Source organism: Lupinus angustifolius, chromosome LG06, assembly GCF_001865875.1.
Source record: "Lupinus angustifolius cultivar Tanjil chromosome LG06, LupAngTanjil_v1.0, whole genome shotgun sequence".
Classification (NCBI taxonomy): domain Eukaryota; kingdom Viridiplantae; phylum Streptophyta; class Magnoliopsida; order Fabales; family Fabaceae; genus Lupinus; species Lupinus angustifolius.
Window position 1 is genome coordinate 9818707 of NC_032014.1, and position 16532 is coordinate 9835238.

Consider the following 16532-nt stretch of genomic DNA (forward strand, 5'->3'; position numbering starts at 1 on the left):
GAAATCAAGGAAAACCAAATCCCAATTAAAGAGGGTTTGCCCCATTAAATTCAGGTTTGTTCGGAAGGATATCCACAAGTTCAGGTTATGTTATCATCCATGCCAATGGATAGTTAGACTAGTTCATCTTAGGACATATAGATCAATGATTATTTTAACTTTACCAACAAAGTTTTTCTATAGAATTCTAGAAACTGAACCCTAACATCAAGCTTAAGAAATTCAATTAATTACTGATTATATCAGACCTTATCCATATATTCTTAATTTTCCTAACTAAAATTGGATAATCTTTTGGTGTCTACTAACTACTCTTGAGGGTAGAGATCAATGATTTTTCTTTTATCAATAAAGCATTTTCCATTCATATATGAGGAATTGAATCCTAAAATCACAATTAAGGAATCTAAAACATGCTTATTGCAATAATAAACTACAATTTCAAATAAAATTTACCATAATATTAAGGGTTTGACAGGTAAAATTATTATTTCAAGCAAGTTTTACAACTTCATTACTTACGAGTTAACCTTACAACTAACACTCATCAAAATAGCTTATCCACTTAAAAGCAAATGGAACTAGTATAATTTATTTATTTAACTATTTTCATGGAGAAAACCTAAAAATAACCAAATTAACTGTTTGAACAGTTAACGTAACAGAAAAGTAAGAATAATACTGCATAGTAGTTAATTAATGGAAGGTAAATTAATTTTTTGGTAGTATAAAAAATACTTTATTATTTTTTTGGTAAATAATTAATCTTTTTTGGGTAAGTGACTGCACTCTCAATAAATGTCATTTCTAAAAATTGAACCATTGATCTTTTGATCATTTTAAATTTTTTGCAGAACCTTACACTACTAAACTAACGCATTATAATGAATCAACGCCTTGTAATAAGGTAATTAGTTTAGGACAGATAAAGAAAGAGATGCCAAATAATAATTGACATAATTAATTAACTAATGTTGATTGTGTGTAAAGGGTACTTATGGAATTAGAAAAACAAAGAATGGACGTTTCCGTCAATTCACATGGGAATAAGATCCGCTACTTGTCGCCAAGTCATTATCGCTAAGATTTGTGACTGTGATTTCTACTTTCCCATTTTCTCTCTCTTACCCTTTTTCAATTCAACGTTGTTTTTACACAGAAAATACAAAAACAGCATAGTAATTAGTTTAGTTTGGAAAAAAAATTCATAAACCAAAAATCTATAATCACAATGTAAAAAACAGTATATACCAAATACATGTAAAGTAGTTAAGTTCACTGGTCCAGTCAAAAAGCTGCTTTTCTTTTTGGGTCCCTTTTTATCAACATCTTCATGTTTTTCTACCTTGTTTTTTTCTTTCACAAAGTTATTCCAACTTTAAAAATCCCAAAATTGAGTAAGTTCTTAAGCATAAGTCTCTTAAGTCATAATTCTCTGGTTTGATTTTCTAGAAATATTGGGTCACTTATTTGATACTTTTAGCTCAAATCCAGATTAATTGACATATATTATGATATCTTGGATATTGGATAGTTTTATATTAACAAAAAAAGAGAGTCTTTCTTGAAGATACCAACTTTAAGTCATTCTAAATGAAAATACTAAGTTGTGCAGGAAAAGAGAATGTTTTTGGTATAATCAACGATATCTCGTTAGCTTATAAGTAAATAACTAATGTATGTCTCATTTTTTTGATAGGTATTATTTTTAGGAATCGAAACTTTGATATTTTAATGTATATGAATATGTAGTCACTTTCTTGTTATATAAGACAATGTTTGTGTGAAAAGAAAAGAAATTGATTAGTATTAAGTGAAGGGTGTTAGAGAGAGACACTAGTTCAAAGGGCTTGACTTGACTAGAATAGTTTACTATATTTCTTTTGTTAGTGAGTGGGAAGTAGAAGGGAGAAAACAAACAGCGTATCTGGGAAAATCGTTAAAATTCGATTCAGTTTTTCTTTAACCCATTATTATATTAAACAAGAGAAAAGTAAACAACATAAAAAAAAGCACAGAAAAGAGTGAAACAGATCAAAAAGAACCAAACTGGTTCTATTTGTTCATTGTACCACCACCTTATCTTTTCTGTAACAGGTAAACAATGTTTCTTTCTTTCTCTCTCTCATTGGGTTTTGTGTGTTTTGTATGCTGTTTTTGGGGTCAATTTCTGATTTTTTATTATTATTATATGTTACAAAAGAGGTTGAACGTGCTCTTCTTTGTCCTTAATCCCAAGACTAATTTCACGCCTACACTAACATTATTAGTGTTATCTTTTGATTTTTTAATGTGATCCTGATTAAAACTTTGGTTAAAAAAATACACTAGTATTGGCCTTAGGGGTGATGGAGAAGGTGGTTCTTTGAAATTTGAGCTGTTTTCCATCTTTTGAGACCCATGCTTGTCTCTTTTCTCTGAATTATTTTTCTTATTTTAAGAATTCTGTGTCTTTGACTATGATGATGTCTTTATCTCTTATTTCTCTTTTCCTTATTTGCTAAAATGGGTTTGGTTTGAATCTTAATAAAGAGAGAAGAAAAACAAAAAAAGAAGAGTTTTTAGCCAATCATTCACCATGCTTGATTTTGCTTTCACTTCTCCTTAATGAGGTTTAAATCACACAAAACAATGCCGTAATGATGCTTTACTTGGTGTTTTGTAATTTTGTTCTCTGTACCCTTTTCTTCTTTCACCCATCAGAGAAAAGTTTCTGAATTTTTACCAGTACTTTCAACTTTAATAAACAAAATGAGTTCTTATATTTATATAATAACTACTCACTATAATAATCTTTTGAACTTGGCCAAATTTTATAGGCATGAAGAGTGCAGAAAGGGAACAACAAGGGTGGAATATAGCAGCCAAGAAGAGAAACTAAGCAAAGAGAATTTGTTGCTGATGGGTCTTAGTTTAAAGATGCAGATCCATCAACACCCTGTGGCTTTGAGGATTCAAGAGCAAAGTGGGAATAAAAGGAAGTACACTTTCATTCAGGCACAGAGAGCTTGGCTTCCAAAGTTTCTGCTTTTTTGGATCATGCTTATGGCTATAATCAGTTGGTGCATTTATAGTAACATGGATGCTGATACCAAAGTCAGAAGGAGAGAAGTTCTTGGTAGTTTGTGTGATCAAAGAGCTAGAATGCTGCAAGATCAATTCAGTGTTAGTGTCAACCATGTCCACGCACTTGCCATTCTTGTTTCAACTTTCCATTACTACAGAAGCCCTTCAGCCATTGATCAGGTTTGTGCTTCATCTTCCATTTTGGTTTTGATTTTGATTTTGGAACTAGTTATGCATGTTGAGTTTGAGATTTTGATATCTCTGCCTTTGGTTCTAATTTAATAAATTTCCGACTCTGGTTGCATATATATCTCTTGAAATGAATGTTGGGAGATAATTGCTTTATTAGGAGCTTAAGATTTTGATTATTAGTTGTTTGAACACATATGATGCTAATCAGAACACGAACTCGTTGCTTATCAGGAAACCTTCGCGGAGTATACAGCCAGGACATCATTTGAAAGGCCATTACTCAGTGGGGTGGCCTATGCACAGAGAGTGGCTAACTCGGAGAGAGAAAGGTTTGAGAAGCAGCATGGATGGGTTATAAAGACAATGGAAAGAGTTCCTTCACCGGTCAGAGATGAGTATGCGCCGGTGATATTTGCACAAGAAACTATCTCATACCTTGAATCTCTTGATATGATGTCTGGGGAGGTAAATGACAACACTTCTGAACATTACTATGCTTATATTGTGTATAATTATTTATGAACTGCAATTTCACATTTATGTGATATAGGAGGACCGCGAAAACATTTTGAGGGCTAGGGCCACGGGGAAAGCTGTTCTGACTAGCCCCTTCAGGCTTCTAGGTTCTCATCATCTTGGTGTGGTTTTGACATTTCCTGTTTACAAATCTAAGCTCCCTCCGAAGCCAACAGTGGAAGAGCGCATTAAAGCAGCAGCAGGGTATGTCCTTGGTTCACTTTTTCTTGTCTAGTCAAGTGTGTTTAGAATGTTTTGGTGGTTATTTTATTGTCTTGTGGCTCATGGGAGAAATAAGAGGATGAGTGGTGGTTAAAATCTTAGTTTCATTACTGTATAAAAGATGCATTTTAAGTGGCATCAGTGATAATTGCATTTCATTTTGTCTGGAAGTAAGGGTCTAAAGATGACTTATTGGTACTATTCTCAACTAATAACTGTGAACATCAATAATTGAAAACAGATATGTTGGAGGATCCTTTGATGTTGAGTCCCTTGTCGAGAATTTACTTGGTCAACTAGCTGGAAACCAAGCAATCATGGTACATGTATATGATGTCACGAACTCAACTAACCCCCTAATCATGTACGGCAACCAATATGAAGACGGCGATGTTTCTCTTGTCCATGAAAGTAAGCTTGATTTTGGAGATCCATACCGGAAACATCTGATGATATGTAGGTAAGTACTTCTGGATGCCGTGCATTTTCTGGAACGATTTTTTCATGTTTTTTCCACAATGGCTTATGATCAAATTTTCGAACAGGTATCACCAGAAGGCGCCAACGAATTGGATAGCACTTACCACAGCATCCCTATTCTTTACTATTCTTTTATTAGTAGGTTACATTTTATATGGTGCTGGAAATCATATTGTCAAAGTAGAAGATGATTTCCATGAGATGCAGGAATTAAAAGTCCGAGCAGAAGCAGCGGATGTTGCCAAGTCACAGGTACTGTGCTTGACATATTGTTATCACACTTCAATTCCCTGTGTTTTTTACCAATCAACAACACTGAAACTTTGTTTTTAATTTTAGTTTCTTGCTACTGTCTCTCATGAAATCAGAACACCAATGAATGGCATTTTAGGTAACTTCGACATTCTTACCCTCCCCCCTCTCTTTTTCTTATTTGAAAGTAACATATGTTTTTCATACCATTATTTTTCTCATTATTGATGCTATTGCTATTATTAAACTGTACTACTGTAGGAATGCTTGGTCTGCTTCTAGATACAGAATTGAGTTCTACCCAACGAGATTATGCTCAAACTGCTCAAGCGTGTGGGAAGGCTCTGATAGCACTAATTAATGAAGTACTTGACAGAGCAAAGATTGAAGCTGGCAAGTTAGAGCTTGAAGCAGTTCCATTTGACCTTCGTTCCATACTTGATGATGTCCTTTCACTTTTTTCGGAGAAGTCTAGACACAAAGGTTTAGAGGTACTAAGATTGTTTTGATTTGTCCAAATTGCAGAATCCCATAATTCATTTTCCTTGTATTCAACTTATGATATTATTTCATTTTGTCCCTTGTTTCACCTTCCTTGGTTCTTATGTCATTGGGTGGTGATGTTCCTTCTGTTCCCAATGTACAATTCTTCTGTGTTGGACCTATATCGTTCGATGAAGTATAGCTGGCAGTGTTTGTCTCTGATAAAGTACCACATATTGTTATGGGAGATCCAGGGAGATTCAGACAAATAATAACAAATCTCGTTGGCAACTCTGTTAAAGTAAGTGGGATTTTCAATGTTTTTCTAATGCTATTTGCATTTTACATTACTAATGTATGCATGCTGTGTTAGAAATGTCATTTTAACTGTATAAATTTTCTTTTGTTTGAGGATTTTTGAATCCCTCAAGTTCATTTATTTGCAAGACATTATTAATTAACTCTAAGTATCTTGCAGTTCACTGAACAAGGACATATATTCGTTAAAGTACATCTTGCCGAAAATCGAAACTCCACAATGAATGGAAAATCTGAGATGTTTCTGAATGGAGGACCAGATGAAGTTTTACATACTTCCTTTGGTCATCATTCCAAAACCTTAAGTGGACGTGAAGCTGCAGATGAACGGAATAGCTGGGATAATTTCAAGCATCTTATTGCTGATGAAGAATTTTTCTTTGATGCTTCTATTAAAAACATGGCCTCAAGCGAATCTTATGAGCAAATCACCTTGATGGTCTGTGTTGAGGACACTGGGATTGGAATTCCTTTCTCAGCACAAGATAGTATTTTCATGCCCTTTGTGCAGGCAGACAGCTCAACCTCTCGAAACTATGGCGGTACTGGCATTGGCTTAAGTATCAGTAAGTGCCTGGTTGAACTAATGGGTGGTAACATAAACTTCATAAGCCGACCACAGGTTGGAAGCACATTTTCATTTACTGCAGATTTTCGAACGTTTAAGAAAAATCCTGCAACTGATGTGAAGAAACATAATTTGGAGGATCTGCCTTATAGTTTTAGAGGGCTTAAAGCCATAGTGGTTGATGGAAAACCTGTTAGAGCTGCTGTGACTAGATACCATTTGAAGAGACTAGGGATACAAGCAAAAGTTGCAAATAACATCAACAAGGCTGTTTCTTTATGTGGGAAAAATGGTTCTTTGACCTCAGGGTAAGTTACTAAGTTCCCTTTTCGGCTTTAATTATGAAGAAACGGAAGGTGATAAACTGATAATGAACAGCATGCCTTACTAGAATGTCAAGTTGTCATATAGACTTTTTCTATCGAAGTGGATTTTCAGGTGTTTTTATTTGGTGTTGTTGTAGAGTTATCTTCAGTTTGGTGACAAACTATGCCATTTTGTTTCGGATATATGTTTACAACACTTTTTATTTTTTATTTGAAATTGTTCTTGTTCTCCATTCTATTGCTTATACTGTTGTTCTAACTCTTGAAATAAAGTAAGAAACTGCATTGAATGATAGTTTCCTTTTAAAAAATATTATTTACCGATATCGACTGCCTTCTTGTGAATAAATGTACTTAGGACTCGGTTTTTTTTCACTGTCCTTTAATATGCATACATATTTACTGTCCTTTAATATGCATACATATTTACTGTTCTTTAGTATGTTGTCTCTTATTTCTATTCAGACATCAAATGAAAACAATAATTAAGCTATTTGAAGACTACCATTTGGAGAAGATATGAAATAAGAATGCTTTTGTTTATGTTGTGGTTCAATTCATTCACCGATTTAAACTACTTGAATGTCAGATTATTTCAACCTGATATTATTATCGTCGAGAAGGATTCATGGGTTTCTGGAGAGGATGGGATATTCTTCAATGTGTGGCAACTAGACTGGAAGCAGAATTGCCATCTGTTTAAGATACCTCAAATGATCCTTCTTGCCACCAATATTAGTAATGCCGAATTCGAAAAAGCTAAAGCCGCAGGTTTCACTGATACTGTGATCATGAAGCCTCTGAGAGCTAGTATGGTGGCTGCTTGTCTTCAGCAAATTCTGGGGATGGGGAAGAAGAGGCAGCTAGGGAAAGACAACCCTAATGGTTCCACTTTTCTACGAAGCATTCTTTGCGGAAAGAAAGTCTTAGTGGTTGATGACAACGTGGTAAACCGGAGGGTCGCTGCCGGAGCGCTAAAAAAGTTCGGAGCTGATGTGAAGTGTGCAGAAAGTGGCAAAGCTGCTCTTGAAATGCTACAATTTCCTCACAGTTTTGATGCTTGCTTCATGGACATTCAAATGCCAGAAATGGATGGGTTAGTATGCTTACATTTGTTACGACTTCATATTTCGCTACTCATAACTATTTGAAGTTTTGCCATATTATTTTGAAAATAATCTGAAGATTGTATACATTTTCTTTCATCCAAAACCAATTAATTAAAAGCATAGTGACTAAGATTTTTAATGTGATAGTTGTTGTCTTAATATGAAATCTTGTGCAAGTTATATGCAAATGGCTAAGTCAGTTGAGGCTTATCTACTATTTGTCTGTGTGCATCATAATTTGGGAACATGTTGTACATTCATAATTATTGTAGCTGACTAATATTCTAACATGTCTTAACTCTGCTTATCTATCTAGATTGCTATGCTACTGAATCTAGAACTAATATTCTAATAGAACAGCTCTGCTAGTGTTTACATGTTAGTTGTATTCAGAATTCTCTGCTCCAGAAAATTTCTTACCCTCTCCCTTGTTGTATTTCATTTTCTCTCTTTGTATAATAAAACTGCTTTTCTCCATGAAATAGATCAGATTCATATCTAAGAGGGTATTTAGGTACCACAACTCAGTTTAGAATGAAAAAGGACAGGTTATATAGAAAAACTGAGAGTTGGCTTATCAATATTGAATGGAAAAAGACAGAATGTAACTAAATATTTTTTTTTGTAGGTTTGAAGCAACACGGCGAATTCGGAAGATGGAGAGCAAGGCAAATGAGGAGATGAATAGTGAATGTAGTGAAGTAGGAAATGGCAGGAAAAGCGAGTTCCATATACCGATATTGGCCATGACAGCCGATGTAATCCATGCAACGTACGATGAATGCTTCAAATGTGGAATGGATGGATATGTCTCAAAGCCGTTTGAGGAAGAGAATCTGTATCAAGAAGTTGCAAGGTTTTTCAAATCCAAAAACTCAGACTAAATTGGAGATATTTTAATGTGTTCATCATAACCAGCATTTTTCATATTTTTTGCTGGTAACTGATGCTTTCATGCATGCAGAGAGCAACAGTTGGTTAATTTCTAAGATATATGAGGATTCTCTTCATTATGAAGTGATCATTTCTAACATGATTTGAATCAAGAGTAAATTGTATACCAACATAACTGTCCATTCCAACTTGTGTACAGAAGGGATGAGAAAATTGATGTAAATTCAATATTTTTCTTTTGCATCTCAATACTTCTCTGCCAGAAGGGTTTCTCAACAGTTTCTTTCTTTCTCTTATTATTTTTTTATTTTAATTTTACTATTTTGTTTGTCCCATACAAGAATTGGTTATTATATTCAGAAGAAAAGATTAATCTGTAGCACTAATGACATTTGCAGTTGAAAATGTTTTCATTATTACTTGACTTTATTGTGAAATAAAGCTTCTTTGAGAAATAAAAGTAATGGCAATGTATTGGAATGTGTTTTTCTTGCTTTATTATCTGATGTGGAAGTGGTGTTAGAATGATGTAAGTTTCTTGACTTATTCTTGTAGTTAATATGTGCCCACTCTATAAAAATATACAAGGACTCTTTCTTCAGGCTCATATTGATCAAAAGTAACTTCAATGAAACTAACACCACCAGAAAAGGAAATTGGATTTATGCTTTTTCTTGTGGTCTTTTTTCCAGTAAATAGATATACAATAGAAATTAATAAAACCCAATAGAGTTACGTAAGTGTCAAATAAATTTCAGCTTAGTTAGTAGTTGAGAACCTGCTTAAAGATTAATGGTTTGATCCTCCAAGCAAAATATTCATATGATCAGTTATCTTGAGGTTCAGAACATTATGATACGCTATGCCACAATTTATGCATAATTAGGTTGTTAGAATAAACCAACTGAGAATGTCACCATGTCCTTCATTTCGAGGCTACATAAAACAAATGAACTCCTTCAAAAATCTGAAGAAAATATCTGCAATGTGTACGTGAATGTAAGTGTAATAGCACACTTGAGAAAAAAGCAATTGCTGAGTAATGAAAAGTCAAGACTTTTTAAAAGAGAAACTGTGTCACTGCTCTAAAAACAGAATCCTTGGCCCCATTTAGTGACCAGTAATTGGAGAATAGTTCTTGAAATACAAATAGAATCCCATAAAAACACATCAAATACTTCAGAATGGCCTCACACTGTTCTATTATCCACTTTGCTTGAATATAGGAAGAACAAGTTCACAGATAAAACCACATAATGGAGCAAAGATCACACTAGCATGTAGAGAAGCAGTGACTCCAACCATTCATATAGCTGCTCCCTCCTCCGGAGAACTAATTTTCAAAGCACCATTGTGATATTTGAACTTTGCTAGTAATCAGGACTAAGCTCATGAGGTATATTCGAATGGTTGTGGGGGTTGTGGCTCATCATCCACGGCCATTGCTGCTGCAGAGCTTTGCAACCCTGCTGCTGATCCACCACCAGCAGCAGCTGATGCGGCAGAAGAGGGTGTGTCGCTGATAGAGAGAACTTCAGGCTCTGTAGGATGCAAGTCTTTAAGAAGCACAAATCCTGAAGGGGCTAACTTGACTGGAACATATCTGCTGTCCTGTAAAAATTTGACGAACTTCTCCTGAGCTGGAATCACCCTTGCTGGATTTGTCAGAATCTCAAAAGAAGGCTCGGGCTCTGATTTCTTTTCCCTTGGACTATCAACCTTGAAAAAAAATAAAGGAAGCAATAAAAACACCATGATGTGTACAGAAAAAATTACATGTGTAATCAGAAACGTACAAGTAGCAGATATATTGTATGACATCAAGCAACTGGAAGAAAAATTCCAACCTCGTCCTTTACTTAGGCTTTTTGTATTCCTAACAGTCATCTAGTGGCAGGAATTTAGGAAGACTCTAATTATTAAAAAAAACAGAATACACATTACCTGCATAGAATCATCATCCTTCTCACTGGAAGACTTTCCTTTCCCAGCACTAGGAGTAGCTGATGTAGAGTCAGACCCAGGTATTTCAGCATTAGCCTTCTGCTCTTCAGCTTTTTTGGCCCTAGCTTTGGCCTTAGCTGATGTTGACAGGACAGCGGTGGGAAGTTTCACGGCAGATGTAGTTGTGGGAACAGTGGTTGGCTTCGGGTATTCAAAAAGCGATGGTTTTGCATGTGATAAAAACTCAAACTTTGGAGACTTCAGATCATAGTTCAGACCAATAAAAGCCGTGGGTGAAAAGGACAAGCTTATGAAATAAATAAGAGGGTACCAATACCAAAACTGGCTAAAAACTGCAAGACCGACAACTGCTGTAATTTTATCATGTTTAGTCTTAGAAAGGAGTCTTATGGTTACATTTCTTCCACCAGCATCAAGGATTCCAGAGGCCAGAATTGCTCCCATCTTGCTCATGGTATCCTCATGCTTATCCAGAATAATTTTCTCTAATTGTCGCCTAGAATACAATGAATGTAAGAAAACAAGAAATACATTGCCTAGAATAAAATGAATGTAAGAGAACAGGGAATGAATTGCCTCAGTGTGCAAAAAATTAGGCCTTACCTAAATGTTCCGACACGTGAATCACTAGCTTCACTAGTCTGAACCAGGACCATAGCCATTGCCATGAGTGCACCTTGACGCACAAAATCAACAACATCTGATGTCAAAGGCTCTAGCAAAGATATAGCCTCACTGAGACCTGTACCCGCACAGGAAATGCCCACAGCAAGAGCTGCTCCATATCGAACATGTGGATTGTAAGACTCTGATAGGAGGGAAACAATTCGTGGAGTCTGCAGTAGTAGGAAAGTAAGCATTACACATCTCAACAAAGTTATCCAAGAAAACATTCCACAGAAAAATAAATTCAGACGGGCAAATAAAATGAAAAGGATTGTACTAACCTGCTCTGGATCAGAGTACAAGACAAACCCTAATGCTAGAACCGCAGTCCTCCTTACATCATCACTCACATCAGACACAGCAAAGTGCAGTAACTGGCGAATAGCCTTATTGTTTGCTGTTCCACTATAAGCCAAGGCCAACGCATACATGCCACCATAACGCAATATCGGATCCTGATCCCGAGTCAACTGTTCAATCAAAGTGTCTGCTTCTTCCTCTCTTCCATAAACCGTAAGAGCTATTCCTAATGCTAACCCCCTGAAACAATAATAAACGACTGTCAATATCAAAGCAAGATCAGAGATTTAAGCCTTCTCAAGTGAAACACTTGCCTAATAATCTTTTCATGCTGTGTCTCATGTGCATAAGTGAGCATCTCATTTGCCTTATCACTGCCTGTTCCAACCATGAGTAAGCCCATACTGATACCAGCAGCTTCGCCGGCAACAGCACTATCAGTGTAGAGAACATTTTTTATTTCTTCATATACCTCCTCATCAGCAGTTCCTAGGGATGCCAATCCAAGACCTAGACATGCACCATGTTGAATAACCTGCCGATAAAGCTCACATTAAATATAATAATTGGTTAATTAATTATAATTATATTCTGCAGAAGAGCATAATTATTATTTATGATCACCTCAACAGTAGTACTGCGCAGGCTATCACGTAGAAATTGTTTGATACCCTCTCCATGGTTAGCATGAATAAGACCAAGGGCATAGAGAGCACCACCTTCTGAGTATGGACTGCCACCACCACCAGCCCCACCTTGAGGCAAGTAAGGTGCCATCAGTGACCTTCCCTGCTGCAAATGGCCTCTGTGAATAACACCAAGACCAGCCGTTGCACTAAATTTGGCCCAATTAGTAGCTCTGCTTAACCAATCCTACAAAATTCAAGTGGGAAAGCAATCAAAGTGTAAAGAAAACCACTGCCAAGGAGGAAGGAGAAAATAAAAGGTAAAAATAAGCTATAAATGACTGACCAAATTTTCCCTCAGGAAAGTATCCACAGTGGTCCCAGCGTGCATTATTGCATTGGCATATATTGTAGCACTGTGGCAGACACTATTCCTCATCTCCACGGACTGCTTTATTGTCTTCAGAATGAGGAGGTCAGATCTAAATGCAAATTACAGACAATCAGTATAAGAACCAACATACTACCTCATGACTCTAAACCCAGCAAGGTAATGTACTAAAATATGGCTAAAGAAAACTGCCTCACTTGTTATGACTGTACAGGAATTGTAGAGTCAACTGTATTGAAGTTTCCCCAGACAAAATTCCTTTTATTTTGGTTAGCCTCTCAGCATACGTGATTTCACTAGGATCCTCAGGCACTTTGACAACAGAAACCGAATCTCCATCTGTCATTTGAACATCATCAGCTCCACTAGCACTCTGAGCAGAATCTGCGTCACTGGGTTTTGGCTGTGCAGATTCTGAAGGCTGAGACTTAGGTGATGTAAGGCGGTCTCTAACATTAAGAAGAAAAGCTTGATGCTCATTTTCTACTAAATCAAAGGCTATTTGAAATGCCAAAAGAGCATCATCTTTGCTTTCAGAGCGTAAGAGCTTTTCTAATATACTTGCAACACCCTCCGGCTCATCCAAGAACATAAGACACTGGCAAATGCTCAGATAATCTGGTGAATGAAGCTCTTGAAATACTTTCACAAGGAGGCGGAGGACCTGGACAGAAAGAACAAGATCAATGTCAACTTATGTCAGAAATACCATTATTAAAATGTCTTTATATTTTGCAAACTACAGGGTCGGGCCACAAGCCAACAAGTTGTCAAAGAAAAAACTGATTTTATTCACTCCTAAAAAAATTACAGATTCAATTTCATACAATACTTTTCAGATCTCAACTTTCTTGAAAGGAAAAACCTGACCAGTGTGACAAAAGTCCATCTCATTTGAGTAACACAGTCGAGTATTAAAGTTCCAATTGAGTATCAAAGATATTTCAAATACAATTAAAACCATATGCAAAATGGAATATCTTGAAAGGATACAACTCTGTAGCCAAATTTGAAGATAGGTAAAAGGAAAAGAAAACTTACAGGATGGATGTTATGTACGGACGAGTATAGGACTTAAATGCAAGAAAATTGACATCTCACTTACCTCCTGTCTGTATTCCCTAAGATTCACAAAGGAGTGAGAGACATCAATGCAATACGATAGAGTTCCTTGAACGTTGTCACTCCTTGTAATTGCTTCTTCTAGTTTATCCAATCTCCTGCATTCTATGGCAATTCCCATAGCTTGATGGTATTTCCCATCTACTATACACCTAAATGATCAGAAAACAACAAAAAGTGATCAAGCTAAAACGAGTAAGATACATTTGGACACCAAAACCGTAAGATGGACATGACACACGTACTTATCCAACATTCTCTCCACGATTGCTTCCAACCTTGGGTCCACCTTAACAGATTCATCAGTTGACTCTGCCGCCTTGGACTTAAGACTAGCATATTCATCTATGGCTTTAGCTGAAGATAAAATAAAATAAACAAAATTTCTATTATAAATTATCATGATAATACAGTAGCTCAAATACCACTTTCATAGTGACCAAAGGATAGTAGTAGCAAGGTGTAGATACCATAGCTCAATCAAATAATATTTTAAAGTTAAGTTAAATCAGATAATTATTCTCACCCAGGAGAGTATGTACATAGTCTGAATCCTCTGAAACGTCAAACAGAGGACCAGCTCCAAGGGCATAAGATAACGAGTCATTAAGTTCACCCAAGTAATAGAAAACCTGAAGACCAGAGAATGTGACAAATAAAAAGATCATTAAAAACAAACCGTGAAACCAAATGCAGTATCTAATAATAAAAAGGCTATGGAAGTATAAAACCATGTGCCTTCTGATGACTGCTATAGAAGCTAAGCAAAATCAAAAGAGAGGAGAGCTGGTACTTATTTATCATAACCCAAGTATTATAAAAAACAAACCATAGCAACTGAGATGCTTGAATAAAATTATTTCACCAACCAAAAATAACACAACACAGAGTTTCAATGCAAGATTCTAGTCCCCTAATTAGCAGAATGATGATACCTTTGACACAAGAAGTGCAGCAAGTTGCCTTTGATGCTGATCAAACTCCTCATCTTCATACAAACTCTCTCTGGTAAGCAAGTACCCAAAAAACAGGTTTAAATCTTCAACATCCAATATCTAATTGTGTGAACCAAGGAAAATAAACCAAATAACAGAAAGGGGAAAATTCTATCATCAAGGCACATAAAGACAAGGCTTCAATAACAATGTCAGCAAATTGTAGTAAAATTAAACTTCAACTACAACTATTGCTATATGTATTGAAAGGAGGAAATTACACCAATCTTAATTACACTTGCTGTACTCACCTACCGTCCACATAAGATTAGTGTAGCTTTTGAATACAGAGAGATGCATAATTAAGCAAAAACCGGGAGAGGTCACTGTAATTTCCTCTAATCGTTCATTTTTTCTGTGTCCAATGGGAGGTTCATAATAGTCCATACTGGCTGGGCCGTGGGGGAGAGTGGACAAGGGAATGGGAAAGGGGATGAGCCCAATTGTCGGATTTGAACTCGCGCACTCATAACTCATATGCCTTATCTTAACCAGCTGAACTGACCATTATTACTAATTGTATATAGAAACTGAGTGGCTACATGAATGTGATACATAACAACAAGTAAATTTTGACATAATAATGGCTAATATATTCACATAAACTAAAAGGGTATTCTAGTTTCAATTAAAAGAGCACAACTTTAACCTTAATAATATCCATAACCAAATGAAAACCCCAAATCAATGAGAAGTCTTACATGAGGGGAACACTGGTTGAGATCTCAGGCCAGAAGGTATCAACCAAATTGTTGAGATTGGAGAGAGCGTGAAGCTTGAGAGAGAGATGAGGCTCGTTCAGCATCGCCAGCATCCCACCGGCTGAGCTCACCAACGTCGTAGCCATGATTGCTAGAGAAATTCGAATAGCTAGGGTTAGGGTTTGAGATTTGGGAACTAATTGGGAAAATGGCGAGCGATCTGAGAGGAGAATGTGACGGATGAGGGTTTCGTAATTAAAAACTGAACTCTATTTGTGTTTATAGCAGCAGCATCGTCTTCAATTCTTATTCAACACGAAATGTATCAAATTATACCCTTTTGTTTATTCAAAGAAAAAAAGCCTTATTAATTAAATTTGTTATTTGAGATTACTTTTCTCATTTTTTATTTTTTGGATGATATATTATTTATTTATTGATACTAGTTCTTAAAGACGTGTAAGTGGGGAAGCCCAATAGTTTTATTAGTACCCAAAAAAGTAAAATCATAATAAGTTAGAGTACATCATATTTCAATCTTTGTGAAGTCTGATACTCAAAGAAATCTACTAGTTGAATATCATATTTTATTTTAGAATAAAAATTCATTTCATTTCCTTGTGTTTTATCGACTTTACTATTTTCATCCCTCAAAATTTGAAAAACTAAAATTGTCCCATAAATTTTAAAATGGAAAACAAATTAGTTCATATAAATCTTTTTTAAATAATTACTTTAAACATTATGTTTATGCATTCACCATATTTCAATATTTGTGAAGCCTGGTACTCAAATAAATATGCCAGTTGAACCTTATATTTTAAATTAGAATAAAAACTCATTTCATTTTCTTGTGTTTTCTCGACTTTACTATTTTAATCCTTCAAATTTTGAAAAATTAAAATTGTCCCAAAGTTTTTAAAATATAAATCAAATTAGTCCATATCAATTTTTTTTAAATAATTACTTTAAAGTTTAAACATTATGTTTATTCATTCATCCACTAATAAATTGTTCAATTTACTCATTCATCTTTCCGGGTGAAGTGAAATGGTTGTTGGTCATCATTGACCACAAATAATAAGTACATGACAGAAAAAGTAAACAAAATGGATGAACAACAACTAATTTATTAACGAGATTGAATCAATTGTTCATACATCCTTGAAAATATTGAGTGACAATATATTATTAGAGATAAGTGTAAGTTCTAGCACAAGCAATTAAGTTTCATAGGAATGAGAATTTAGATATGTTGTATATATTAGATTTAATTAAAGTTCGTATTTAACATTAGTTCAGTGAATTTAATATTTCATTTGCAAACTAATATATTAATT

General features: G+C 35.3%; 2 protein-coding genes across 5 annotated transcripts; one reads left to right on the forward strand and one right to left on the reverse strand.

Moving 5' to 3' along the window:
* On the forward strand, positions 1815-8704 carry LOC109349715 (histidine kinase 4-like). 4 transcript variants are annotated; one of them, XM_019590645.1, is made up of 12 exons: positions 1815-2097; positions 2820-3246; positions 3490-3723; positions 3809-3978; positions 4238-4456; positions 4542-4728; positions 4816-4867; positions 4990-5219; positions 5414-5512; positions 5690-6405; positions 7013-7519; positions 8161-8704. In XM_019590645.1, the coding sequence occupies exons 2-12, from the start codon at positions 2902-2904 to the stop codon at positions 8414-8416; spliced, it is 3015 nt and encodes a 1004-aa protein (XP_019446190.1). In that variant the 5' UTR covers positions 1815-2097; positions 2820-2901; the 3' UTR covers positions 8417-8704. The 4 variants fall into 4 exon arrangements, with proteins under 4 accessions (XP_019446190.1, XP_019446191.1, XP_019446188.1 ...); XM_019590646.1 differs by lacking the exon at positions 1815-2097 and adding an exon at positions 2159-2357; XM_019590643.1 differs by lacking the exon at positions 1815-2097 and adding an exon at positions 2364-2636.
* LOC109349717 (26S proteasome non-ATPase regulatory subunit 1 homolog A-like) lies at positions 9466-15474 on the reverse strand. Its single transcript, XM_019590647.1, has 13 exons — positions 15193-15474; positions 14432-14501; positions 14023-14128; positions 13742-13853; positions 13480-13648; positions 12572-13038; positions 12330-12465; positions 11982-12230; positions 11672-11892; positions 11339-11597; positions 10995-11227; positions 10371-10887; positions 9466-10145 (listed from the first exon to the last, which is right to left on the reverse strand). The coding sequence occupies exons 1-13, from the start codon at positions 15336-15338 to the stop codon at positions 9816-9818; spliced, it is 3015 nt and encodes a 1004-aa protein (XP_019446192.1). The 5' UTR covers positions 15339-15474; the 3' UTR covers positions 9466-9815.

Bases quoted from the DNA above. Each gene is read 5' to 3' on its own strand.
- LOC109349715 (XM_019590643.1), top strand. From the start codon at position 2,608: ATGAGGTTTAAATCACACAAAACAATGCC. The intron at 5,220-5,413 runs GTACTAAGATTG...GATGAAGTATAG, and splicing joins CTAGACACAAAGGTTTAGAG to CTGGCAGTGTTTGTCTCTGA. The intron at 6,406-7,012 runs GTAAGTTACTAA...CTTGAATGTCAG, and splicing joins AATGGTTCTTTGACCTCAGG to ATTATTTCAACCTGATATTA.
- LOC109349717 (XM_019590647.1), bottom strand. From the start codon at position 15,338: ATGGCTACGACGTTGGTGAGCTCAGCCGGTGGGATGCTGGCGATGCTG. The intron at 14,129-14,431 runs GTATCATCATTC...TCTGGTCTTCAG, and splicing joins CTGCACTTCTTGTGTCAAAG to GTTTTCTATTACTTGGGTGA. The intron at 10,146-10,370 runs GTAATGTGTATT...TTTTTTTTCAAG, and splicing joins AGGATGATGATTCTATGCAG to GTTGATAGTCCAAGGGAAAA.